This window comes from Halichondria panicea, chromosome 8 (genome assembly GCF_963675165.1).
Source record: "Halichondria panicea chromosome 8, odHalPani1.1, whole genome shotgun sequence".
Taxonomy (NCBI): Eukaryota; Metazoa; Porifera; class Demospongiae; order Suberitida; family Halichondriidae; genus Halichondria; species Halichondria panicea.
This window is the reverse complement of record NC_087384.1, coordinates 2,085,679-2,104,524: the sequence shown is the minus strand read 5'-3', so window position 1 is coordinate 2,104,524 and position 18,846 is coordinate 2,085,679. Positions and strand designations below refer to the sequence as shown.

Here is an 18,846-nt window from a genome sequence, read left to right as displayed (position 1 = left end):
AGTATAGCTAGCAATCCGTCCTGAACCAAATGGCCGATATTATCGAGGTGGCCGCCGTGCTTTAGAGAGCTGGAATAGCAAGAGTCTACTGTATAATTATGATATACCACACCTACAAGGAGGATATACGCACCCATAAATGATATCGTTTGGTACTATGGTTACTCTGAAGACAAGCATACATGTTGTACGAATCAATGGTTGTTCCCACGCAGGAGAAGGATGAAGTGAGGAAAGAACTGAGGGAGCTGAGGTAAACGGTGATTTTCATTCTGAGGCAATACCTCACTAAGCATGGTGTGTGTGTGTGTGTGATTAGGTTGGCTTTTACCATACAAATTCTCTGCAGCTGACTTAGCAAGTAAATTCAAAACTACCTCCCCCTTCCCACGTGCACGTATGCTTATTATTTCCCCACATACTCACTCCACCCCCCCACTTACCACTCCACTCCCCCAGGCACCATACCAGCACAACAGTGGGCATGGTGTGACGTTGAAAGATGGACGATGCAGATACCATTCTAAAAGGAGCTCTAGACAATCACTATTAGATAGTCAAACAGTTCAAAGGTCAGATTAACAATACACTCAGTCGCCGATTGTACGGCTAATGTCAACATACATCGTACCGTCCTGATTTGGTTGTTGCTCAAAGAATTTCACCTGCCATTTAGCAGCGCACACAGAGTATATTTGTACACGCACACATTAGAGTTTAGACTATCGCAAATTATGGAGAGCGGCAGCCCCATCTTATAGTTACATTGATAGACCGTGCATTTTACAATTGTCAAATATTTAATTTCTCCTTTAAAAGTTACCTACAATACTGTACGTATATATACATTCAACTTATTCGTATCTTTCTTCTTTTGGGACACCTTGAGGAAGTCGTAAACATGGTTGTTCCAGTATACGGACTAACGAAGAGGTCAACGTCGATAATGTCGTCAAACTTAAATTGGACAGAAAACTTGGTCTGTTTGGTTATCGCGACTTTGGGCTGTCTTTCGAGAAACGTCTGTAGCTGATCTAGCCACTTACCAAATCCCTACAAACATAATATTATCCGACTAGAAAAACATTTGCAATGTGAAAAATTGCTAGGATTGGCCAGGCGAACCACAAAAAAGCGTGGGAACAAGAAATCAGACGAGAGCATAACTCCAATCCGTTACAACGTCAATCACATGTACTGGTAGTTTTCCCATGTTTTCCCAGCCAATATGCCACGCAATTTTTACTGGTGGAGTGATGACCAATCCCTATATATATATTTATTATACATCCATTTTAGAATGTGGGGCACATAATCATGATGATTTGTGATGAATTGATGTTCCTAATACATGCAGTGTTGAGCACAGGTACACACAGTCCATCCATGCGTAGTAACATGCACGGACCGTACTGGTGACTGCATGGAATGATGTGGTGGATGGAAGCTGATAGGTGGATCTGGAACACAGTCTATTATTTAATATACTATGTATTGTACATGTTCATGACGTTGTAACGGATTGGAGTTATGCTCTCGTCTGATTTCTTGTTCCCACGCTTTTTTGTGGTTCGCCTGGCCAATCCTAGCAATTTTTCACATTGCAAATGTTTTTCTAGTCGGATTCCCTTTCTTTTTCAGTACAGTTTACGTATCATGACATGCATAAGTGGAACGTCAAGAGGCAGTACAAGAAGAGAAGACAGGACTAATCAGATATCTTCTGGAATATCTCTGGACTAATAATGAGTAATAATTTATTGCTTGATAATTATGTTGAATTTGCGAATCAGTATTAATTAAATGACAGCCATTTTAAGAGCATGATATCTAGCCAGTGCATATAGCATGCCTGTCAGAGAAAGAGCTGAACAGTGTGAAGAAAAGGAACACCTCACAGGCTCAGGCTCTGGAAAAGCACTGCTGCACTGATTTTAGGCGCACAGTTTATTAGCCACGCCTATCTATTATTATTGGCCACAACACAATTGCTGAGTCATTAAAGATGGCGGAATTGTCTAGGTAAGAGAAATAGAGACTGAGAGGTCATCTGCCTCGTGGAAGCAATCGCAAATCTGAAGAAGCGCTTTGTAATCCAGGTTGTAGTCGTTTGGAAACCCTGTGCAGAATGTCCTGGAGATGGCTGTACTTGGAGTAAATGCTGGGCAAGAAACTTACTTACTTACTTACTTACTCACTTACTTACTTACTTACTTACTTAGTCAGTCAGACAAAGAGCGGTGAAACGTCGAAATAGTGCAATTTTTAAAATGAAAATATTCATTCATTAAAATGTTTATGGATTATGAAATGAGAGATACAAAGAGAGAAAAGGCTAAATAAACTATCTGTTCAGCCAGTTTCTTGATGTGGCCTTTCCCTGCAGAGATAGAACAGTTTGAACATGAGTCAAAATAATTGAAATATTGCTAAACACGGGCAAACCCACTGCCAATCCTATGTAAAACCTACTGGTTTTACTAATCATATACTCTTGGCAATATTTAGACAATGTTGTGGATAATATTTTCGTGGTATACTGATTGCACTGCAGGTAAAGGTAGTCAAGGTCGCTTCATTTATGGGTAAAATATTCGTGGTCAGAGCTTCAACCACAAAACCACAAATATTTTGTCCCCTGAAAATTACCATGCATATACAGTACCTAATTTTAGAAGTGACATCATGTGTACTATAGTGCTATAGAAAATTTGAAATGCCTGTGTTTTTATACCAAATGAATATTGGTATTGGTATCACAAGTCACAAAAATCAAAGTGCATGCTATAATTATAGCAAGAGGATTCGTGTCTCTTGCAAGTTTTAATTCTCTTCTCCAAGGATCTTCTCATGCAACGTCTTTGGTGAGGTCAATGGTGTTCACTTTCTTCACGAATGTCTGCCATCCTTTGTCTTTCCTCCGACCAGACATACCACTGACGTACACATTGTTGGCAGGGTTGGCGGGGTCAATCAGCCACCACGGAGCAGGAAGGAGGCAGGCATATTTAATTCTAATGGCAACCAAACTCTTGTCTCTATAGGTTCATCCAATTCACTGCATGCATGGATGCACAAAAGGTATATAGTGTCACAGCCATTGCACGTATATTACAGTAAAATCTTACTCCCAGTCATAAAGTTGTCCTAATCTTTTTACGATACTTATAAACGTTTTGGTCACCCTGTTGTTATATAGAATGTAAAGTAGGAATGATAAATTAAGATGATAATTACTTGGTGGCATAAAATTTCAATTTATTGCCTTTTTCTGTCTCTGGTACTTCATAGTACGCCTTGATAACTAGCATGGAAATCAGGTATGAGTTAGGTCTTTGAAGTACCTGGTCATCACGGTCCTCGGGCCATGTTTAAATGTCTCTCCATGCTTTTTCCCTCTGAATTAGGACGTGTATCTACATGTATATAAAAGAAACATTATTGACAATCACAATAGACTAACTCTTACTTTCTGACAAACTCTGTGATCATTGTCAACTTTCCGTATATATACTGTGTCTGGAGTTTGATGACACCAGGGAAGAGGCTTTATATAGGTATAGGTGCATATAGAACTTCAGGATATAAATATCTCAAAAACTTACAGCTGCTTCTTCTCCCAAGAATCCTGTGCCGAAATCAAATCAAAGAGCTTTTTAGTACATGTAGATGTATCCTTCCAGAATGGAAAAAGCATTAAAGTCACTCTGATACTCTCCATACAATTGTCCTTGGTGGGGGCATGAAGTTAAAAATGAGCTCTGTGTATGTTTTCTTTTCCGTTTTCTTTATTTCAATGCATTGATAGTTGTCTTTAAGTTTTTCTTTGATGTGTTTGTTGATTTCTTCCAGCTTCTCAGGATAGCCGTTGTTAGCAAGATAATCTTCAGTTGTAAAACCTGTAGATATTTTGTAATTATAGTAATAGCAAGGGCGTATAAAAAAAGAGAGGGCGTGCAAGTGACTATCTATAGTACACGGTGGTGAGCAGAATTCAAAAATCGTGGGCGGACGAATGTGAAAATAAAAATTTCTACCTTTATCATAAATTATTTGTGCACATTCATTTGCCCATGGACAATTTGAATTCTGCTGTTTTGCTGTTGCATATACCCTCTTTAATTTATTCGCCCTTGATATAATATTATCTCTGTATTATAGTAAGCATAATCTGTCACAAAGCTGAATATAATATTTCGTAAATTTTGATATAATTATAGTTGGCTTGCCTGTAACGATTATGTATACTTACTCTCTAAGAAGAGAACCAAATCAATGTTAAAATTTCCAGGCACTGTGGTTGCTTGCTTCAGAGACCCATTTCCATACACCTCATTAGTTTTTATATCTAACTTTTTTTAAAACTCCCCTTTCTGCAAAAATAATATTGAAGCTGATTTAGTGCAAAGAAACTGGTCAGATTTCAGCTTACATCTTGTAATATGTCCACTACTTGTTTCATCACGTATGACCGGGCATCTTTTATCGTAACCTCCTTTGTATCTTCAGCCCCCGCCTTTATCTCGAGCACCTTTTCATTTTTTTTTTGATAGAAGGGTCTCATTTTTTTATAGAAAGGCCTCACTTCCTTTCTCTATTTATCCCACCATTCCTTCTTTTCCCTTTCTGAAAAATACAAACTTGGTAGCATCTAGGTCTTAGATTTGAAACTAGCCAGCATATAATTATTGAACAGTGTATTTCTGATAGGGACTGTTTGGTTGGTGAATAAAATATATAAATGCATAGTGAATAAAATATAAATTCTGACTTTCTAAAGTAATAGTCGCAATGAATTTACTTTATATTTCTGATACAGTAAAGTATAACTTCTCTACAAATCTTTTAGTAGCCTTCTGCAAGCTCTCCTGGTGTTCTATAGAGTCTTATTTCTTTGTCTTTTAGCTAGCCGTCTTCTTTCTCTTAAACTCGTCTTCAACTGGGAGAAACTCTATTTTGTTGCTATATACACATCCTTCAGGTTGACAAAGCAATCGCATGTCGCGCATGCGCAGATTTAACCTGCATTTTGGTTGCTAAGCATTATCCCATGGATACTGATGATTATCACTCGTCCGTGCCTATAGTAACTGTCACTCGTGCCTTGCAGGCACTCGTGCAGTTACTGGCACAGACTCGTGATAATCTTCGGTATCCATAGGTAATATCAAAGCACTTGGGGGTGGCGAGTGTTCAATTATTAATTATGTACTAATAATAATTGTCATAATGTTTACACAATACCACAACACTATTAATTTACTAATAACACAGTAGAATAAAAGTATTATAGTATCTTATAAGTATGCCACTAGGCTACACGACATTCATCACCAGGTTGAGGCTTGCGATCTGTCTTGCAAATATGTCCCATCGTTTCTCACACGAGTCGCTCTTTTGAGGCTCAATCTGACAGAGACCCTGTTTGTAGAAGTTCTTGAAGGGGTTGGCCGGGTCAATGATGCGTGGCTTGTCAGGAAGGCAGTGACTATACTTTCTCATAATCACTTGGTTCTCCCCGGGAACATGGAGGCTATAGGGATTGTCATGGTAATACTATATAGCTGTATAGGACTCTGATTTCGACTTACTCCAGGTTTGGGTCCATTCGAATATGTTGCACAAGTTCCTGTATATCTCTTGCCACCCTGTACAATGTATTATTCAATAGTTTAGTAAGAGTTTTAGTATATATACGGAGCTTAGAGTTTAATTACCATTTTGCAAGGGTTTTCAATGGAGTTGCATCACTGAGTAGATGCTGTGGAGCTCGATGATAGGAGATGAGCACAAGAATGCTAAGAAAGAAAGACTTTGGGCATCCATTGACTTTTCCATCCCAAATGGAGTCTCTCCACACTTTGATTCTTTTGATAAGTATCTTTGCCTGCAGGTAGATTAATTATTAATTGTTGCTATAGACAATAATATACATGCACCTAGTATATACTTTAATATAGTTACCCTTCTCGGCTGGCCCTCCATTAAGGAGTTTTTGTACTTGGCTGTTCCACAAGAAAACCTGTACGTATATAATGCATTCATATATAATAGCTTTAGCCATAATATCGTATATAGCTATACAAGATTCTCCTGTCCGGATGCATGTCTCTCATGTAGGAATACATGTCTTCCAGGTTAGGGTCCTCCCATTGAGGGCTGATCTGCAAATCAACTTGCAAGTAGTTAGCAGTAAAGCGCCAGCCATGAAATTGCTTCTCCATTTTTTGGGGTATATATCTCCCAGTTAGGTGCTCTAGAAGGTATATCTTGAGTTTGGCTAGTATTGTGCTGTACCCATCTTCAGACACTTTCCCTTGTTTTGGGTGAAGACCTGATTTAAGAAGACTAATTGAACACAACTTTGTGTTAAATATAATTATGCATGTATGTCTGATTTAAAAATGTGATGCTATGCATGTACATATAGAATTATACATATAATTATAGTTATTATGTGATATGTACGTGCATGTGTTCTAGTTTGTTGTGCTGTTGTAATATCAGTCACTGACTTGGTGAGAATGCAACCAAATCCACATCATAGTTCCCCTGGACTGCGGTTCCATAAGCCACTGATCCTCCGAGAACAACCTCAGAAATAGTTATTCCGATTCTGCTCTGCACGGCTTGCTACACATTTGGAAATTGCTTATAGTGTACGCTATATTTGACAACATTTTTTTTTTATTTTGACAAATTTGGCAAACCTCACCTGATTTGCCAAATCGCCAAAAACACTTGCATATAATAATTATTATACGGATCTTACCGATCTTAGTACATGCTCCACTTTTGCTGCCAGTTCTAGTGCCATTTTTCGTTTGGTGTTGTGTTAGAACTATTATATAGGATGCTTTGTGCATAGATAGTCAGGACCATTACTCTTATAGTACTGATTATGGGTGTGTACGTTGCTCTAATGAAAATCACGCATGCATTGTGCACGTTACCTGAGAAATATGAATAACGTTGTCTGCAGTAAACAAAAAAGATGGAATAATCATTCATTCTTGGAACTTTTGTTTTATTGAGTCAGCAGGTCACCCTTAATCTTGTTCTTGTAAATGTTATAAATGTACACAGGGTCCAAGAGAAAAATGATTAGAAGTCAACAGTTAGATGTATATAAGATGGATCTTTCTGAGAAACAGCTGCCATCTCTTGGGAAACGAGTCTCTCTTTTGTGGCTCAATCTGACAGACGCCATGCATGTTTGTAGAGGTTCTTGTACGGGTTATAGACCGGTCAATGATCATGGCTTCTCGTGTACGTATACCGGCTGTACTTATATCCATGGTTTTCCCCAGGGACGTGAATGCTGTATTAATAGAGCGTTGTAGCTATATTGTGTGTGTCTGTATACACAATTATTTGGATGTAGATGTATATACAATTATGTGAGGATTTCGATCTCTAAATGTATCACTGAGTTTTTGGTGCTCCTTGCCTGTATAATAAAGGAATTAAGAAGTGCATATTACTTAGCTAATGCAATTGCAATCTTTGTTGTCTATAGCTATAGTATACGTTATGTGTTTATTATGGTACATACACATTGTTGTGCGTTTATAGCAATACTCTTCACCAGCTTCTTGATATCCTTGGTCATAATTCTATAAGCAAGTAAGTGAAAAGAATTCTGCATGTCCATAGTATCAATAGCAGACCATCCACCATTTTTCCAGTTCCTAATTTCCCTGATTCTGTGCGGGCTAACTCAACCGGTGCATATGTTGCACTGTATAATATTATACATAAATTATAGTATAGTAAATGGTAAAGCAACTCACTCTATATAAGTCTTGATTTTTAGCAATATTCTTCACCAGCTTCTTGATATCCCTTAAGAGAAAAACGTGCATGGAAAGTTTTCTAAATTAATAGCCCACCCACCATTTTGCCAGTTCTTCTAGTGATTCTGCCTGTGCTAACTCAACAGGTGCATGTTTGTAGGATATATCAGTGCGAGCATATACAAAAGGTAGAATTTGGGGTAACCATTTTTCTGCTTGTCCCATGTTCTGTTTCTCCATGCCTTAAATCTTTTTATGAGCGTTTTTACCTGTAAATAAATTTCATGTGACATGCTGTATATATACGAAGTAATAATTTCGTACTTGTTGTGGTCTTATACTTGAATAGTCCGCAGCAAAACCTGACTTCATGTGTGTATAGTAGAGGAAGTATAATATCATATACAACAATAGAAATAGGAGACGGGCACATTTTCCTGCTCTTTGATTGCATTCCTTTGAGATAGCTGTACAAATCCTCTAAATTTTGTTTCTTTCATTAAAGACTGCATGAGTTGTAAATCAATGTTCAGGTTAGAGGTTTCGAAACGCCAGCCGTGGTACAACCTCTCAATGTTCTGTATGTCTGTAATAGAGTGCCTTATAGGCACTTGATTGTTCTGCCTAGTAATATAAATTTGTACTGCATGCGTGCGCTCCTCAGATACCTCCTTCCTGCTCGGATGCAGACCTGTATAGAAAGATGCCAAAATGCATAAGATATAGAGCACTGAAGTGCTAACCCTCGGCTGATGACATGAATAATAAAGATCTATACCAACCAAAATAGTGTTGTACAATAAATGCTGGTTAAGCAGCAAATATTACAGGAGCTAGAGGCATGCTGAAACTTTTGAGAACAGAGTTTTAGTAGTGTATCATACGCTGTATGAGACATTCATTGTGGACTAGGATCACAGCAAAGTTAGGAAAAAAGCCTGGAGTTTTAGATATAATTATGGGGCTATAGTTATAATGTTTTGAGGCTAAAAAAGCAACAAACCACAATTCTAGCTTTCTACTTAGGGACCCCAGACTTCCATTATTTCTAAGGATCCCTAGCTTCAGCTGAAAATACGTACCTCGAATGTATAGTGTAGCTATAGCTAACCAACTAATGAGCAAGTTAGATTTTGCTCACTTTTATTCGACAACGAACCAAAATATGCTACCTTTAAAACCAATAACTTGTTATAATTATGTGAAGGCTATTCATGCACGCTGTAAACCCACCGCTATGGCATCCAGGTGAGCAGGCTCAGAAATTACAAACAGATAAACCAACGAACTACTATACTTGCTGTGGCCGCAGTATGGGCTCGGGTAATAACAAAGTATATAGTACATGTACAATTATAGATTAACAATATTCTCAGTCTGTGTGTGAGCCTTTGTATAGGGTTAGCATGGATATATAATAATGCTAATGCACAACGTGATTATAGCATGAATGCTGCATTTGTTCTCAGTGTAGTTCGTACTTGGTGAATAGATGCATAGATCAACAAAATGTGCAGGCAGACTTGTCTCTTGCCCCAGGGACCCTCCAAGGTATACTTCAGATATGCTTATGTCCAGAGTAGACTGCTAGAGCAGAAAAACAGTGCACTCTGTCTTTTCACAAAATAATGCTGTTACATCTTTGATTGGAGCCCTCACTCTACTAGCTTTGCTCATAGGTGCTGTTTCTCATATTATTATTGGTACTGCCAGCTAGAGCCAGTGACATTGTCACATGGCCTTGTGTAGTGCATGCATGTGTATCGCTTTAGCTAGCTGTAGCTGTTGATCTTAGTTATGGATGTCTGGTTAATGACCTTACCTAATGTGTTAATGCATAAAGTAATAACATTTAAATAACGTCTTGCTCTATAATAATTTTAGATCCCACTTGTGTGTGTTTAGCAGGGAATTATGAGCCATAATCTCATAGTTTCCCAGGGAATTATAAGCTTGAGGGTATAAAGTACAAGTATATAATTTTTTGAATGTACAGAAATAATAATAGCTGTAGCTGCATGATAATTAGCTATATGGCTGTTCAGTTTTTTCACTACCAGTTTCTATAGCGTTTGCTGGGTTGATGGTAGAGTTCCCCAGTATCTTTTCTTGTCTCTACGAGGAACACTAAGAGCCAATGATTTTAACAGTTCTGGGTCCATTGTCACAAGCATGAAAGCATGTCTTCAACTTGTAGCATTATTTTGTAAACTTCGTCCTCCTGACTTCTGTTTCTATCCTGCAGCCATGTTTCAAATTGTTTACTTCAGTAGACTCCTGTGTCTTTTTGGGAACGATAGTGCACTGTAGCATTGCTGCAAGCTGTTCCTTGCTAGCTACAGGCTAGCCGTACAGATCAGAAGAGAAGCTTGAGCTGGGGTGGGTGGGGCTTGAGTGCAGAGAAAAGAGGAGGCTGGGCTCATTTGTTGCAGAGCGCTTCCTGCACAAGGTGGAGTCACTAGTTTTCCAATGTTGAAGCAAGGCCAATGCAATTAGCAGAGAAGCAGAAATCATCTAGCTTGTCAGAACAGGACATTTTCAAAAATAAAGTTGTTGCTAAGGCTTGCTGCTTTTATAGATACACTTCTTGCCTGAGGCAGCCAATAAAAAGTGGGATCTAAATCAGTTAGCACATGTGTGTTCGGTATCTATGGTTATAGTGTCCCTCATCCCTCGGGCAAAGCCCTCGTGATATGGGACACTATAACACATATAGATACCTCATGCCCATGTATATATCTATAACATAATGTTCACACATCCAGTTTTATGTAGCTACCGTATAGCGCGAAATTTTCGAGGGGCTTAATTTTCGCGGATTTCGTGGGTTGGAATTCTACACGAAAATTAAATCCACGAAAAGTGTTCGTTAATAAGAATTATCTGCTATCATGCAAATATTTAAAGGCGTGGCTTCCGGTAAGCAGTCATTCCGCGAACATTGTGCAACGAAATGGCTTTTAGAGGCCAATCCACGAAATATAAGTGCCTCGAAAATTTCGCGCTATACGGTATTATGTAGCTAAGTAAGATCTTGCACCATGCTCAGTTTTCCTACGAATTTTGGCTTGATAGATCTATGATTCCGGGGTATAATTATATTATGTTGGAACAGGGTGTCATACGGGGGGAAAGGGGGATACCCCCCTAGCTCCAATCCCCCCCCTTTTTTGCATTCAGGTACAAGTTTTATGACTGAGTGTCCATAGCTGGCAATTTTACATATAGGGTATTAAAATAACAGTTGACCTTTTTTTAGCAAAATGTTCTGGTTACTTTTCTTATTTCCCCCCTCTACACTTCAAAATCCTATATGACACCCTGTGGAAACTTCAATCTATCACAGCTTCACCGCTATGACAGCCCATAGATAGTTAACTTCTGTTCATAATCAATTACCGTTAATCCGGAAATGTCATGTATTCAGATAGGCTCTGGTCCGGCTCTATTCTGATTAGCGAGGTTCTACTGCATGTACTGATTATCAGTTGTCAATTAATTATGTATATGGCCATGTCGAGTTTTTTGGTAACTGCATAATCAGTACATGCAGTAGAACCTCGCTAATCAGAATAGAGCCGGACCAGAGCCTATCTGAATACATGACATTTCCGGATTAACGGTAATTGATTATGAATATCAGTAACGAATGTACATATGTACTGTGGCCAGAAGGGAAGCTGCTAGCTAGAATAGTCTTTTATCTCAACTTTCTCTCCAATACAGTGAGTCTTGTGAGCTCTCTGGCTCTTCCTTTTCTTTGCAGTGACCAATGTTTTGAGCAGTTCTGATTCAGCAAAGCAATTAAGTTAGATTGTGCATGCGCAGTAGTCTATTTTACTGACAGCCCCTCCTCTTTCAGTTTGCCAGATTTGCGAGGTTTCAAACTAAAAAGGTCCGGATTAGCGAGGTTCTACTGTATTGTGCATGGTATCTATCATACTGTTATAGTTCACTCTGGATTTGTGTGTGCATGTGCATTGCTTATAGTTTTTGATTATGTTAGGCTGTCAATAAGTATAGTATGGTTAATAGTGCAATATGGGATTAATAAGCAATGTCAAGGCTTCTAATTGCACAAGTCGTAGCCGAGTGCTATTAAGTTAAACTATTAACCTTGCCATGCAGTGCTTGTTATGAGTACTTATTGCACGAGTACCATACTATTGATTTCTAATTGTTTATGATGAAGTTCTCTGCAGTTTTCTTAACATTCAGCCGTGGCCGTTATTCAAAACATTATGTTGTCATTGACAGCGTGTATAATTATTACTCAACAGGTAATTGCACGCTGAATTTTTAGTGTAGTAGGTAGTTCAAAGGTTTGTGCAGACTATTCAATCGGGAGGTCCCAGTCCTTAACCTACCTGAGATAGTAAACATCCTATTATACAGTAGAGTGCCTTTATAGCCTAGAGTAAATATGTTCTCTCACTTGTTGGTGTAAATGTATTAGCAACTTACTTTGCATGCATAATTATGCCCAGCTAGGAGTGTGAAACACTTCTATGAGGCTGTGGATAGCTAAGTGCTACTTTCTCTATCTATATACTGTGTGTGGAGCAGCCATCTTAGAGGGACGTTTCATTGACATCAATACATCTGTGAAATGGCTTCGTTAACATTATGGTAGGTATTGGTCACTGCCCACACGATTCTTAGTTAGGAAATTCATAGATTACAAGCCATGCAGTATAACATCATTAGCATCGCGGTTTGTCTTTGACGTCACAGAAACAGAGCACTTACGATCTAACCTCAATATCTCAAGTTTTCAATGAAGTTGCTGCTACCAGAAGATAGTCAATTTCATGTTGTGAAAAATTAGATCTTAGCCGACAAGTTTGCTTTAGCTCCATCGCTAAGCGAAAAGACACTCAAAAAACAAAAACTTATAGTAATGGAGTAGTGATCAGTGTGTGTACTTACGTATAGGCTAAACAAAATTATAATAATAAATTATGTTAAGCAAACTATTCTCAGAAATGTTGTGCCAGAGTTCCAGACCTTAGCTGGCGACGATTGGTCTTTTCCATTGCTAAGCGATTGTCCACTATAGAAATAATTATGTTGGTGTTATATAAACCACCACATAATTATACCCATCACCTTTGGTTACCATAGAAATATTTTTGAATATGTGATTTTTCCTACACAATGGTAACAGCAGAATTTCTTAGAAATGTTCTAAATCACAAAATATTTACATAGGAGCAAAATTACTCTCTAGACTAAAGGCACTGTTACGTATAGCTGCATTGAGACATGTGCTTGTAAGGCTAAATGACATAATAGTATAACATACTATATAAATGACCTATGTGATGTTCATCACAAGATTAAGTGTTTTAATTTTCTTTGCAAATATCTCCCATCGTTTTTTAATGTCTTCTCCCCCGCTCGGTTCTACTTCCCCGAGGCCTTGTCGATAAAAGTTCTTGAAGGGATTGGCTGGATCAAGGATGCGTGGCGGTTTGGGAAGGATATCGCTGTACTTTTCCATAATTAAAGGGTTCTGCCCAGGAACCTGGAGGCTGCCAAATAATTTCGATGTGCATTATAGATACGTGTATATTATTGAGAATGATCGTTACTATTATATAATTATACTTACTCCAAACTTGAACTTTTTTCACTGGCAAGACGTTGCAAATTTTTTGTCATCCTGCATGCATGCATGTGGTAATTATTATTATATGTTATGCTTTCTAAATAACTTTATACCATTTTGCTAATGTTCGCGGTCTTCTGGCTTGTTTATAAGACTCTGGTGCACTGTTGTATGAGATTATAACAAGGAATGAAAGGAATATAGATTTTGGGCGACCACCACTTGGTGAGTCAGGAAGCCATATTTCGTTTCTCCATGCTTTGAATCTTTTGATGAGCACCTTTACCTGTAATTTAATTTGTGCGCGTTAAGTGTGTGTATACGGTAGTTTATAGAATTCTGGGACTTACTCTATCTGGGTGTGACTTCAGGATATCATTATGAAACTCTGTTACTCGATCCTGTAGAGAACCTGAGGCAAACACAAAATTACGAGCCATGCATGCATGCATGCTTGCACATATTTGGGGTGAGCATGAGCGAGCCCGACAGTAGTGTGGAATACAGAGAGAGGATGCTGATCGGAAATTCGCGTTTTTGTACGTAAGGGGACAAGAAAGTGAACCTGAAGAAACAGCAAGAAAAATCAAACTCTTATATTATGAAAGAGCAGAGGCTGACAACACAAAGTGAACAAGACAGGGCACGCTGACACCGAGAAGGTGTGCATACATGGACATATGAATAGCTCTTTCAGAAATCATGTACAGGCAGTTATTAAAGCCAAAATAGACTGTATAACCTTTGCACAGAACAATACAGTTTTTTGCGATAATTATCAGGAAAAGGATGAAAATGAAGAGGAGATAAAGCCAAAAGGCACAAATTTGAAGAGGAAGAGGAAAACGCAGTTAGGGAAGACATTTAGGAAACAGCAGGTGGAAGAGAATGACCTGACACTTTGTCCAGTATACACTATATATACATGAGCGAATAAAACTTCTTAGTAATCAAGCCTATAATTTGGTTCAATCACATGCACCATAAACACATGCATAACCCCTCTCATGACTGTCACACAAGTATACATCATGCAAAATCAATATTGTCATAAATTACACTGCCTATATTTTCTTTCCATATTCTCTTCCGCACCTGTCCTTAGTTTGCTCAGGCTCGCCCCCCCCACAATGCTTTGATTTAGTGAATGCTTGAGTTCTCTGTATTATATGTGCCAATACTACTTAGTAGTACTATATACGTCGATAGAATGCATGCAATTAACTTACAACTTTCTTGTGCTTGGGTTCATCTTCATATATTTGTACATATCCTCTAGATTTTCCCATTTTGGGCTCAGTGATAAATCCACTTGGAAGTGCCAACATTGGAAACGTCGACCATGGTTTCCATACAGTTCCTCAGGGTCCTTTATTTTGTAGTAATTTGTCAAGTGTCTTTGGAGACAGTGAATGATCTGTTCCATACCGTCTTTATACGTCTGTTCTGTTACTGTATGCTTTATTGGATGTAGACCTATCATAATTATACAGTGTATAAGGACTAGAACTCTGAACTGTGAACGTATTCTGTATGCATTATTGCTCTGAGCATACACTGCTCGTTATATTGAGTTATGTAATCTACCACCTGTTGATAGCGCTAAAGTTAATTTACCAAGCTATTACATACAATCAGAGCACTGAAGTGCTAACCCTCGGTTGTTGACATGAATAAATAGAGCTATAAAAATCATAGGGATGCATGGTTCAGTAATAAAGAAGCCACTAATAGAGACTGCATGGTAAAGGATCACTTCAGCTGCAAATATGTAGTTCTAGCTCGAATAAAGGTCGCGTGTAGAGCTAGCCAACGTGTAATGCTTAGCTTTTGCTCACTTTTATAAGCTTTACCATCGAAATCTGCCACAATAACTTGTTGTGTGAAGGCTATCCATGCAGCGCTATGGCATCCAGATAAGCAGACTCAGAAATTACAAACAGACAAACAAACCAAACGACTATACTATACTCGTGCCGCCTACGCGCGCCTCGGGTAATAATTATTTGAAGGTATAATATTTGTATACGTAAGATGTTTCCTATAACTGTCTATATAAGACTAATTACTTGGTGGGAATATAAACTCTCTCAAGACTTTACTATACTTACTTAGTGAGAAGACAGTAAGGTCTATGTCAAAGTGCCCAGGTAATGCTGTACCATGAGCCACTGATCCTCCAACAACAACATCTGATATGTCAATGTCTATTTCTTTCTTCTTAGATGCCTGTGTGATGTCAATAAGCCACTGATAACAGATTCCAGCTGGAAAGTTTGTTGGCTTACTTTTATCAGTGTAGTTCTAACTTTGTTGCTTAATATCCGAGCTTTTCTTAATGGCCTCTTTACTCTGACTTGGGTTGTCGCCATAGTTTATTATAGCAATTACTTTATAGGCTTAATTGTGGCTGCATGTACGTGCACTCTATTCATTCCACTGCATGTGTGTGTGTGGGGGTTTTCACTCCATACAAGGATTGTATTCCTGTAGTTGTGATAATGTAGTAATTCAATGAATATACTCTGTAGTGCTATGTACCCATGAATTTCAGTTTCTCTGAACTCGGAGTATTCACTGTAAATACCTTAAGGTGGCATATTTTCACAGTACAATTTCTCATTTTGCTATTCTGCAGTTGTGAAATTAATGTTTGTTATGCCTCGGTGCGCATGCGCAAGCAAAGTATACATAATAATACGGTATATAATGTGTGTCTGTATGTGTGTAGACTGCTACAGTTGTTCAGGGATCAGTGAACTGCAAGTTAGAGTTTCTATAGGCTTCTACAAAGTTTTTTGGGGGGATTTTAATGTGTTGATTTGCAAAATAATCGTTTTCGAGTTATGCCTACTCGGAATGCTATTGCAGCCTTTTCAAAACAGTGCGTATAGCAAAACTTGTCCATAATTATATGGGGTGTTGCTACTCTACTTAGTATAGTTAGCTCTGCACTATAGAACGCTATAGCTATTGGTAGCTTCAATAGTGAGAAGAGAGCTGCAAAGTTCATTGCATTTCCAATTATCTGCTAGACATAAGTACACATTTTTGCGATTTTACTCTCACTTTACAGAAATAGCAGAAATTAATACCCACGAAAATATGGTATAGGTTTGTTGTTTTTGCATAATTATCGTACTCTATCGAGATTACGCCCACCCCACTTTTGAGTGAAGTTCCCAAAGGCTAATTTGCCTTGAGAATGCGCCCACTGCTAAAAAAAATAGCTGAGCTGATTTGTTCTTGTCTCCTATAGTCTACTTGCAAATAGCAATAATTATTGGATCTATATGAGCTATCTTTTCTAAATCTCTGTTGAAGACTCTGAATATATATATAAGAACAACTCTCTGATGCAGAATATTGACTTGTTCTTCATACCTATATATAGCTATACTTATGCATTGTTGTATATTGCATTGTATTTCAATAGCTGCATGTTAGACACAGATCGTTTTTTAATGAGCGGGCATCATTTCGAGGCAAATAATCTGGGTGGGCTTAATTTCGAGACAAAACTATATCGTTTTCGATATTAAGCCCATCCCACCTGTTGCTGCTTTGTAGTATGCAATTAGGGTGGGCGTAATCTCGGTAGAATACGGTAATATTAGTAAATAATGGAACATGTTAAGTTTAAAGTATATATACCGTACCTATAATCTCACTAGCTGTCAATTAGTAATTTCAACATAATACTTATAAGTTAAATACTTTATGATGAGTTATAATACTCTTATAATTATTAGGCTGTTATATCTACAGTAAGGTCGATGGTCTCAATCTTCTTCTTTATCTCAGCCCAGTTCCCCTCCCCCTCATCATGTGACCTGTCACCGGTACGTGTAGTGGTGAACCCGGTGTCAAACAGGTTGTTAGCTGGGTTAGCTGGGTCCAGGAGGCGAGGGGGTTTTGGGGGGTCATGCAGAATCGTGTTACCAGTTCCTCCCACCATCATATAGTAGTCGTCCCAGTAAATACTGTATTTCAATGAGTGATGTGTGTGTTTGTGTAACATATCTAGATATACCTATACATTATATAGTGATTAACAATGCCAGTATATATACTTCTACGATGTATATAGACCGACTTACTCTTGTTGATCTTCCCTAAGAACAAGGTCTTTAAGCTCATAGGAGGTCCTATATAGCATGAAATATAATTATGGTATAATTATGCGTGAATAGATCGATGTAAGGGTATACTATGATGTGATAACTGCATGCGTGTACGTACTTTTCAGCCATATCACGAAAGATTTGATTTCCAAATTTCTTCTTTGCACGCTGATAAGCTTTCAAAACGAGCAAAGAAAGAAAGTAGGACTTGGGCTTCTTCTGTCCTGGGTAAACATTTGGCCATTGTTTGTTTCTCCATGCCTTAGCACGCTGAATAAGCACTTTGACCTATACCATTGTGGTATATACATACATGCACAATGTGCATGTAGATGAACTGCAATCTATAATAATGTATCTCTTACCTCATTGTCTTGCTTCTGCATAAACTGCACCTGCCATTTTGAGGCTCCTATTGAGAACCTGCATGTATTGGCATGCATACTTGATTTAATTGTTTCTACCAGGAGTGCATGCACTCCTGTTTCTACACATAGGCCATCGTATAATAATTATTATGCATGTGCATGCATGCAGGCAGTTCTGTTCTTAAATTTTAACTCACGGGAAGCGCTTTTGAACCGGGATCTTGTCCAAGAACAGGCTCAGCTGGGAGACACTGTCCCACCAAGGGGTCACCAGCATGTCCACGTCAATGAGTTCCTTGTACCGAAACTGGACAGAGTGAGGTGTCCTATTCTTAAATTGCACATCGCTGCTTCTTTTTAAGAATTTCTCAAGCTTCTCTAGCCAGTAGTCATAGCCTTGCTCAAGAACTTTGTGTGGATCTAGGTCTGTCAAAATTAGGAGTTAGCTGCCTACAAAATCCTCATGTAATAATGTTCTTACTATTATTCTGTGTTTAGCAGGTGCTCACCTCTTGAGTAGATGACCATGTCCAGATCAAAGTCTCCAGGAACTGCAGTGCCGTGTCCCAGAGAGCCAGCTCTGATGACTTCACTGATAGTAATTGGCTGTTGGTCCTGTCATGTAAAGTAGATAAGTGAATTTTGCACATTATACCTGTTGCTCTATAGTACTTTTAGGAGGGTAGCCAACTCATCTGTTGCTTCTCTAGCAGCCTTGTGAGTGAGTAGCTCATTGCTGTGGGGAGGGTGGCAATTCCTAAAGTCCATTTGTTATGTTCTTATTATTTTGTCTATGTCTATATCTCGATCTAATTGGGTGTGTATATGTGTGTGTTTGTCTTGTGTTATTTTGTAGTAAACTAAGTAGCGTTTACGAGATTAGTCAGCAAAGGGCAAAGGGACTGTCCCAGGGAAAGTCCATATAGGCTCATTAATTGATGTATTAC

The 18,846-nt window shown here is 38.4% G+C and overlaps 4 protein-coding genes and 1 long non-coding RNA gene across 6 annotated transcripts in view; 2 read left to right on the top strand and 3 right to left on the bottom strand.

The window, feature by feature from the left end:
• LOC135339652 (serine/threonine-protein phosphatase 6 regulatory ankyrin repeat subunit B-like) overlaps nt 1-18,846 on the top strand; it is a gene marked incomplete in the record, with an annotated part of 1,209,744 nt that overhangs the window by 210,744 nt on the left and 980,154 nt on the right.
• The window catches only part of LOC135339867 (uncharacterized), a 51,426-nt gene that overhangs the window by 17,818 nt on the left and 14,762 nt on the right, over nt 1-18,846 (top strand). The gene's annotated exons all lie outside the window — the stretch shown is intronic.
• On the bottom strand, nt 2,263-18,775 carry LOC135339765 (2'-5'-oligoadenylate synthase 1-like). Of its 2 annotated transcripts, XM_064536032.1 has the most exons (8): nt 18,572-18,775; nt 18,409-18,514; nt 18,097-18,325; nt 17,897-17,954; nt 17,650-17,819; nt 17,508-17,555; nt 17,125-17,390; nt 2,263-2,480 (listed from the first exon to the last, which is right to left on the bottom strand). In XM_064536032.1, the coding sequence occupies exons 1-7, from the start codon at nt 18,665-18,667 to the stop codon at nt 17,156-17,158; spliced, it is 942 nt and encodes a 313-aa protein (XP_064392102.1). In that variant the 5' UTR covers nt 18,668-18,775; the 3' UTR covers nt 2,263-2,480; nt 17,125-17,155. The 2 variants fall into 2 exon arrangements, with proteins under 2 accessions (XP_064392102.1, XP_064392101.1); XM_064536031.1 differs by lacking the exon at nt 2,263-2,480 and having other exon boundaries at nt 17,019-17,390.
• LOC135339771 (uncharacterized) lies at nt 5,302-6,898 on the bottom strand. The gene is made up of 7 exons (XM_064536038.1): nt 6,773-6,898; nt 6,516-6,633; nt 6,085-6,334; nt 5,965-6,022; nt 5,718-5,887; nt 5,592-5,648; nt 5,302-5,533 (listed from the first exon to the last, which is right to left on the bottom strand). The coding sequence occupies exons 1-7, from the start codon at nt 6,815-6,817 to the stop codon at nt 5,317-5,319; spliced, it is 915 nt and encodes a 304-aa protein (XP_064392108.1). The 5' UTR covers nt 6,818-6,898; the 3' UTR covers nt 5,302-5,316.
• Nucleotides 8,442-15,860, bottom strand: LOC135339823 (uncharacterized). The gene is made up of 4 exons (XM_064536105.1): nt 15,696-15,860; nt 15,519-15,636; nt 14,637-14,883; nt 8,442-8,487 (listed from the first exon to the last, which is right to left on the bottom strand). Exons 1-4 carry the CDS (start codon nt 15,777-15,779, stop codon nt 8,457-8,459), a joined length of 480 nt encoding a protein of 159 aa, XP_064392175.1. The 5' UTR covers nt 15,780-15,860; the 3' UTR covers nt 8,442-8,456.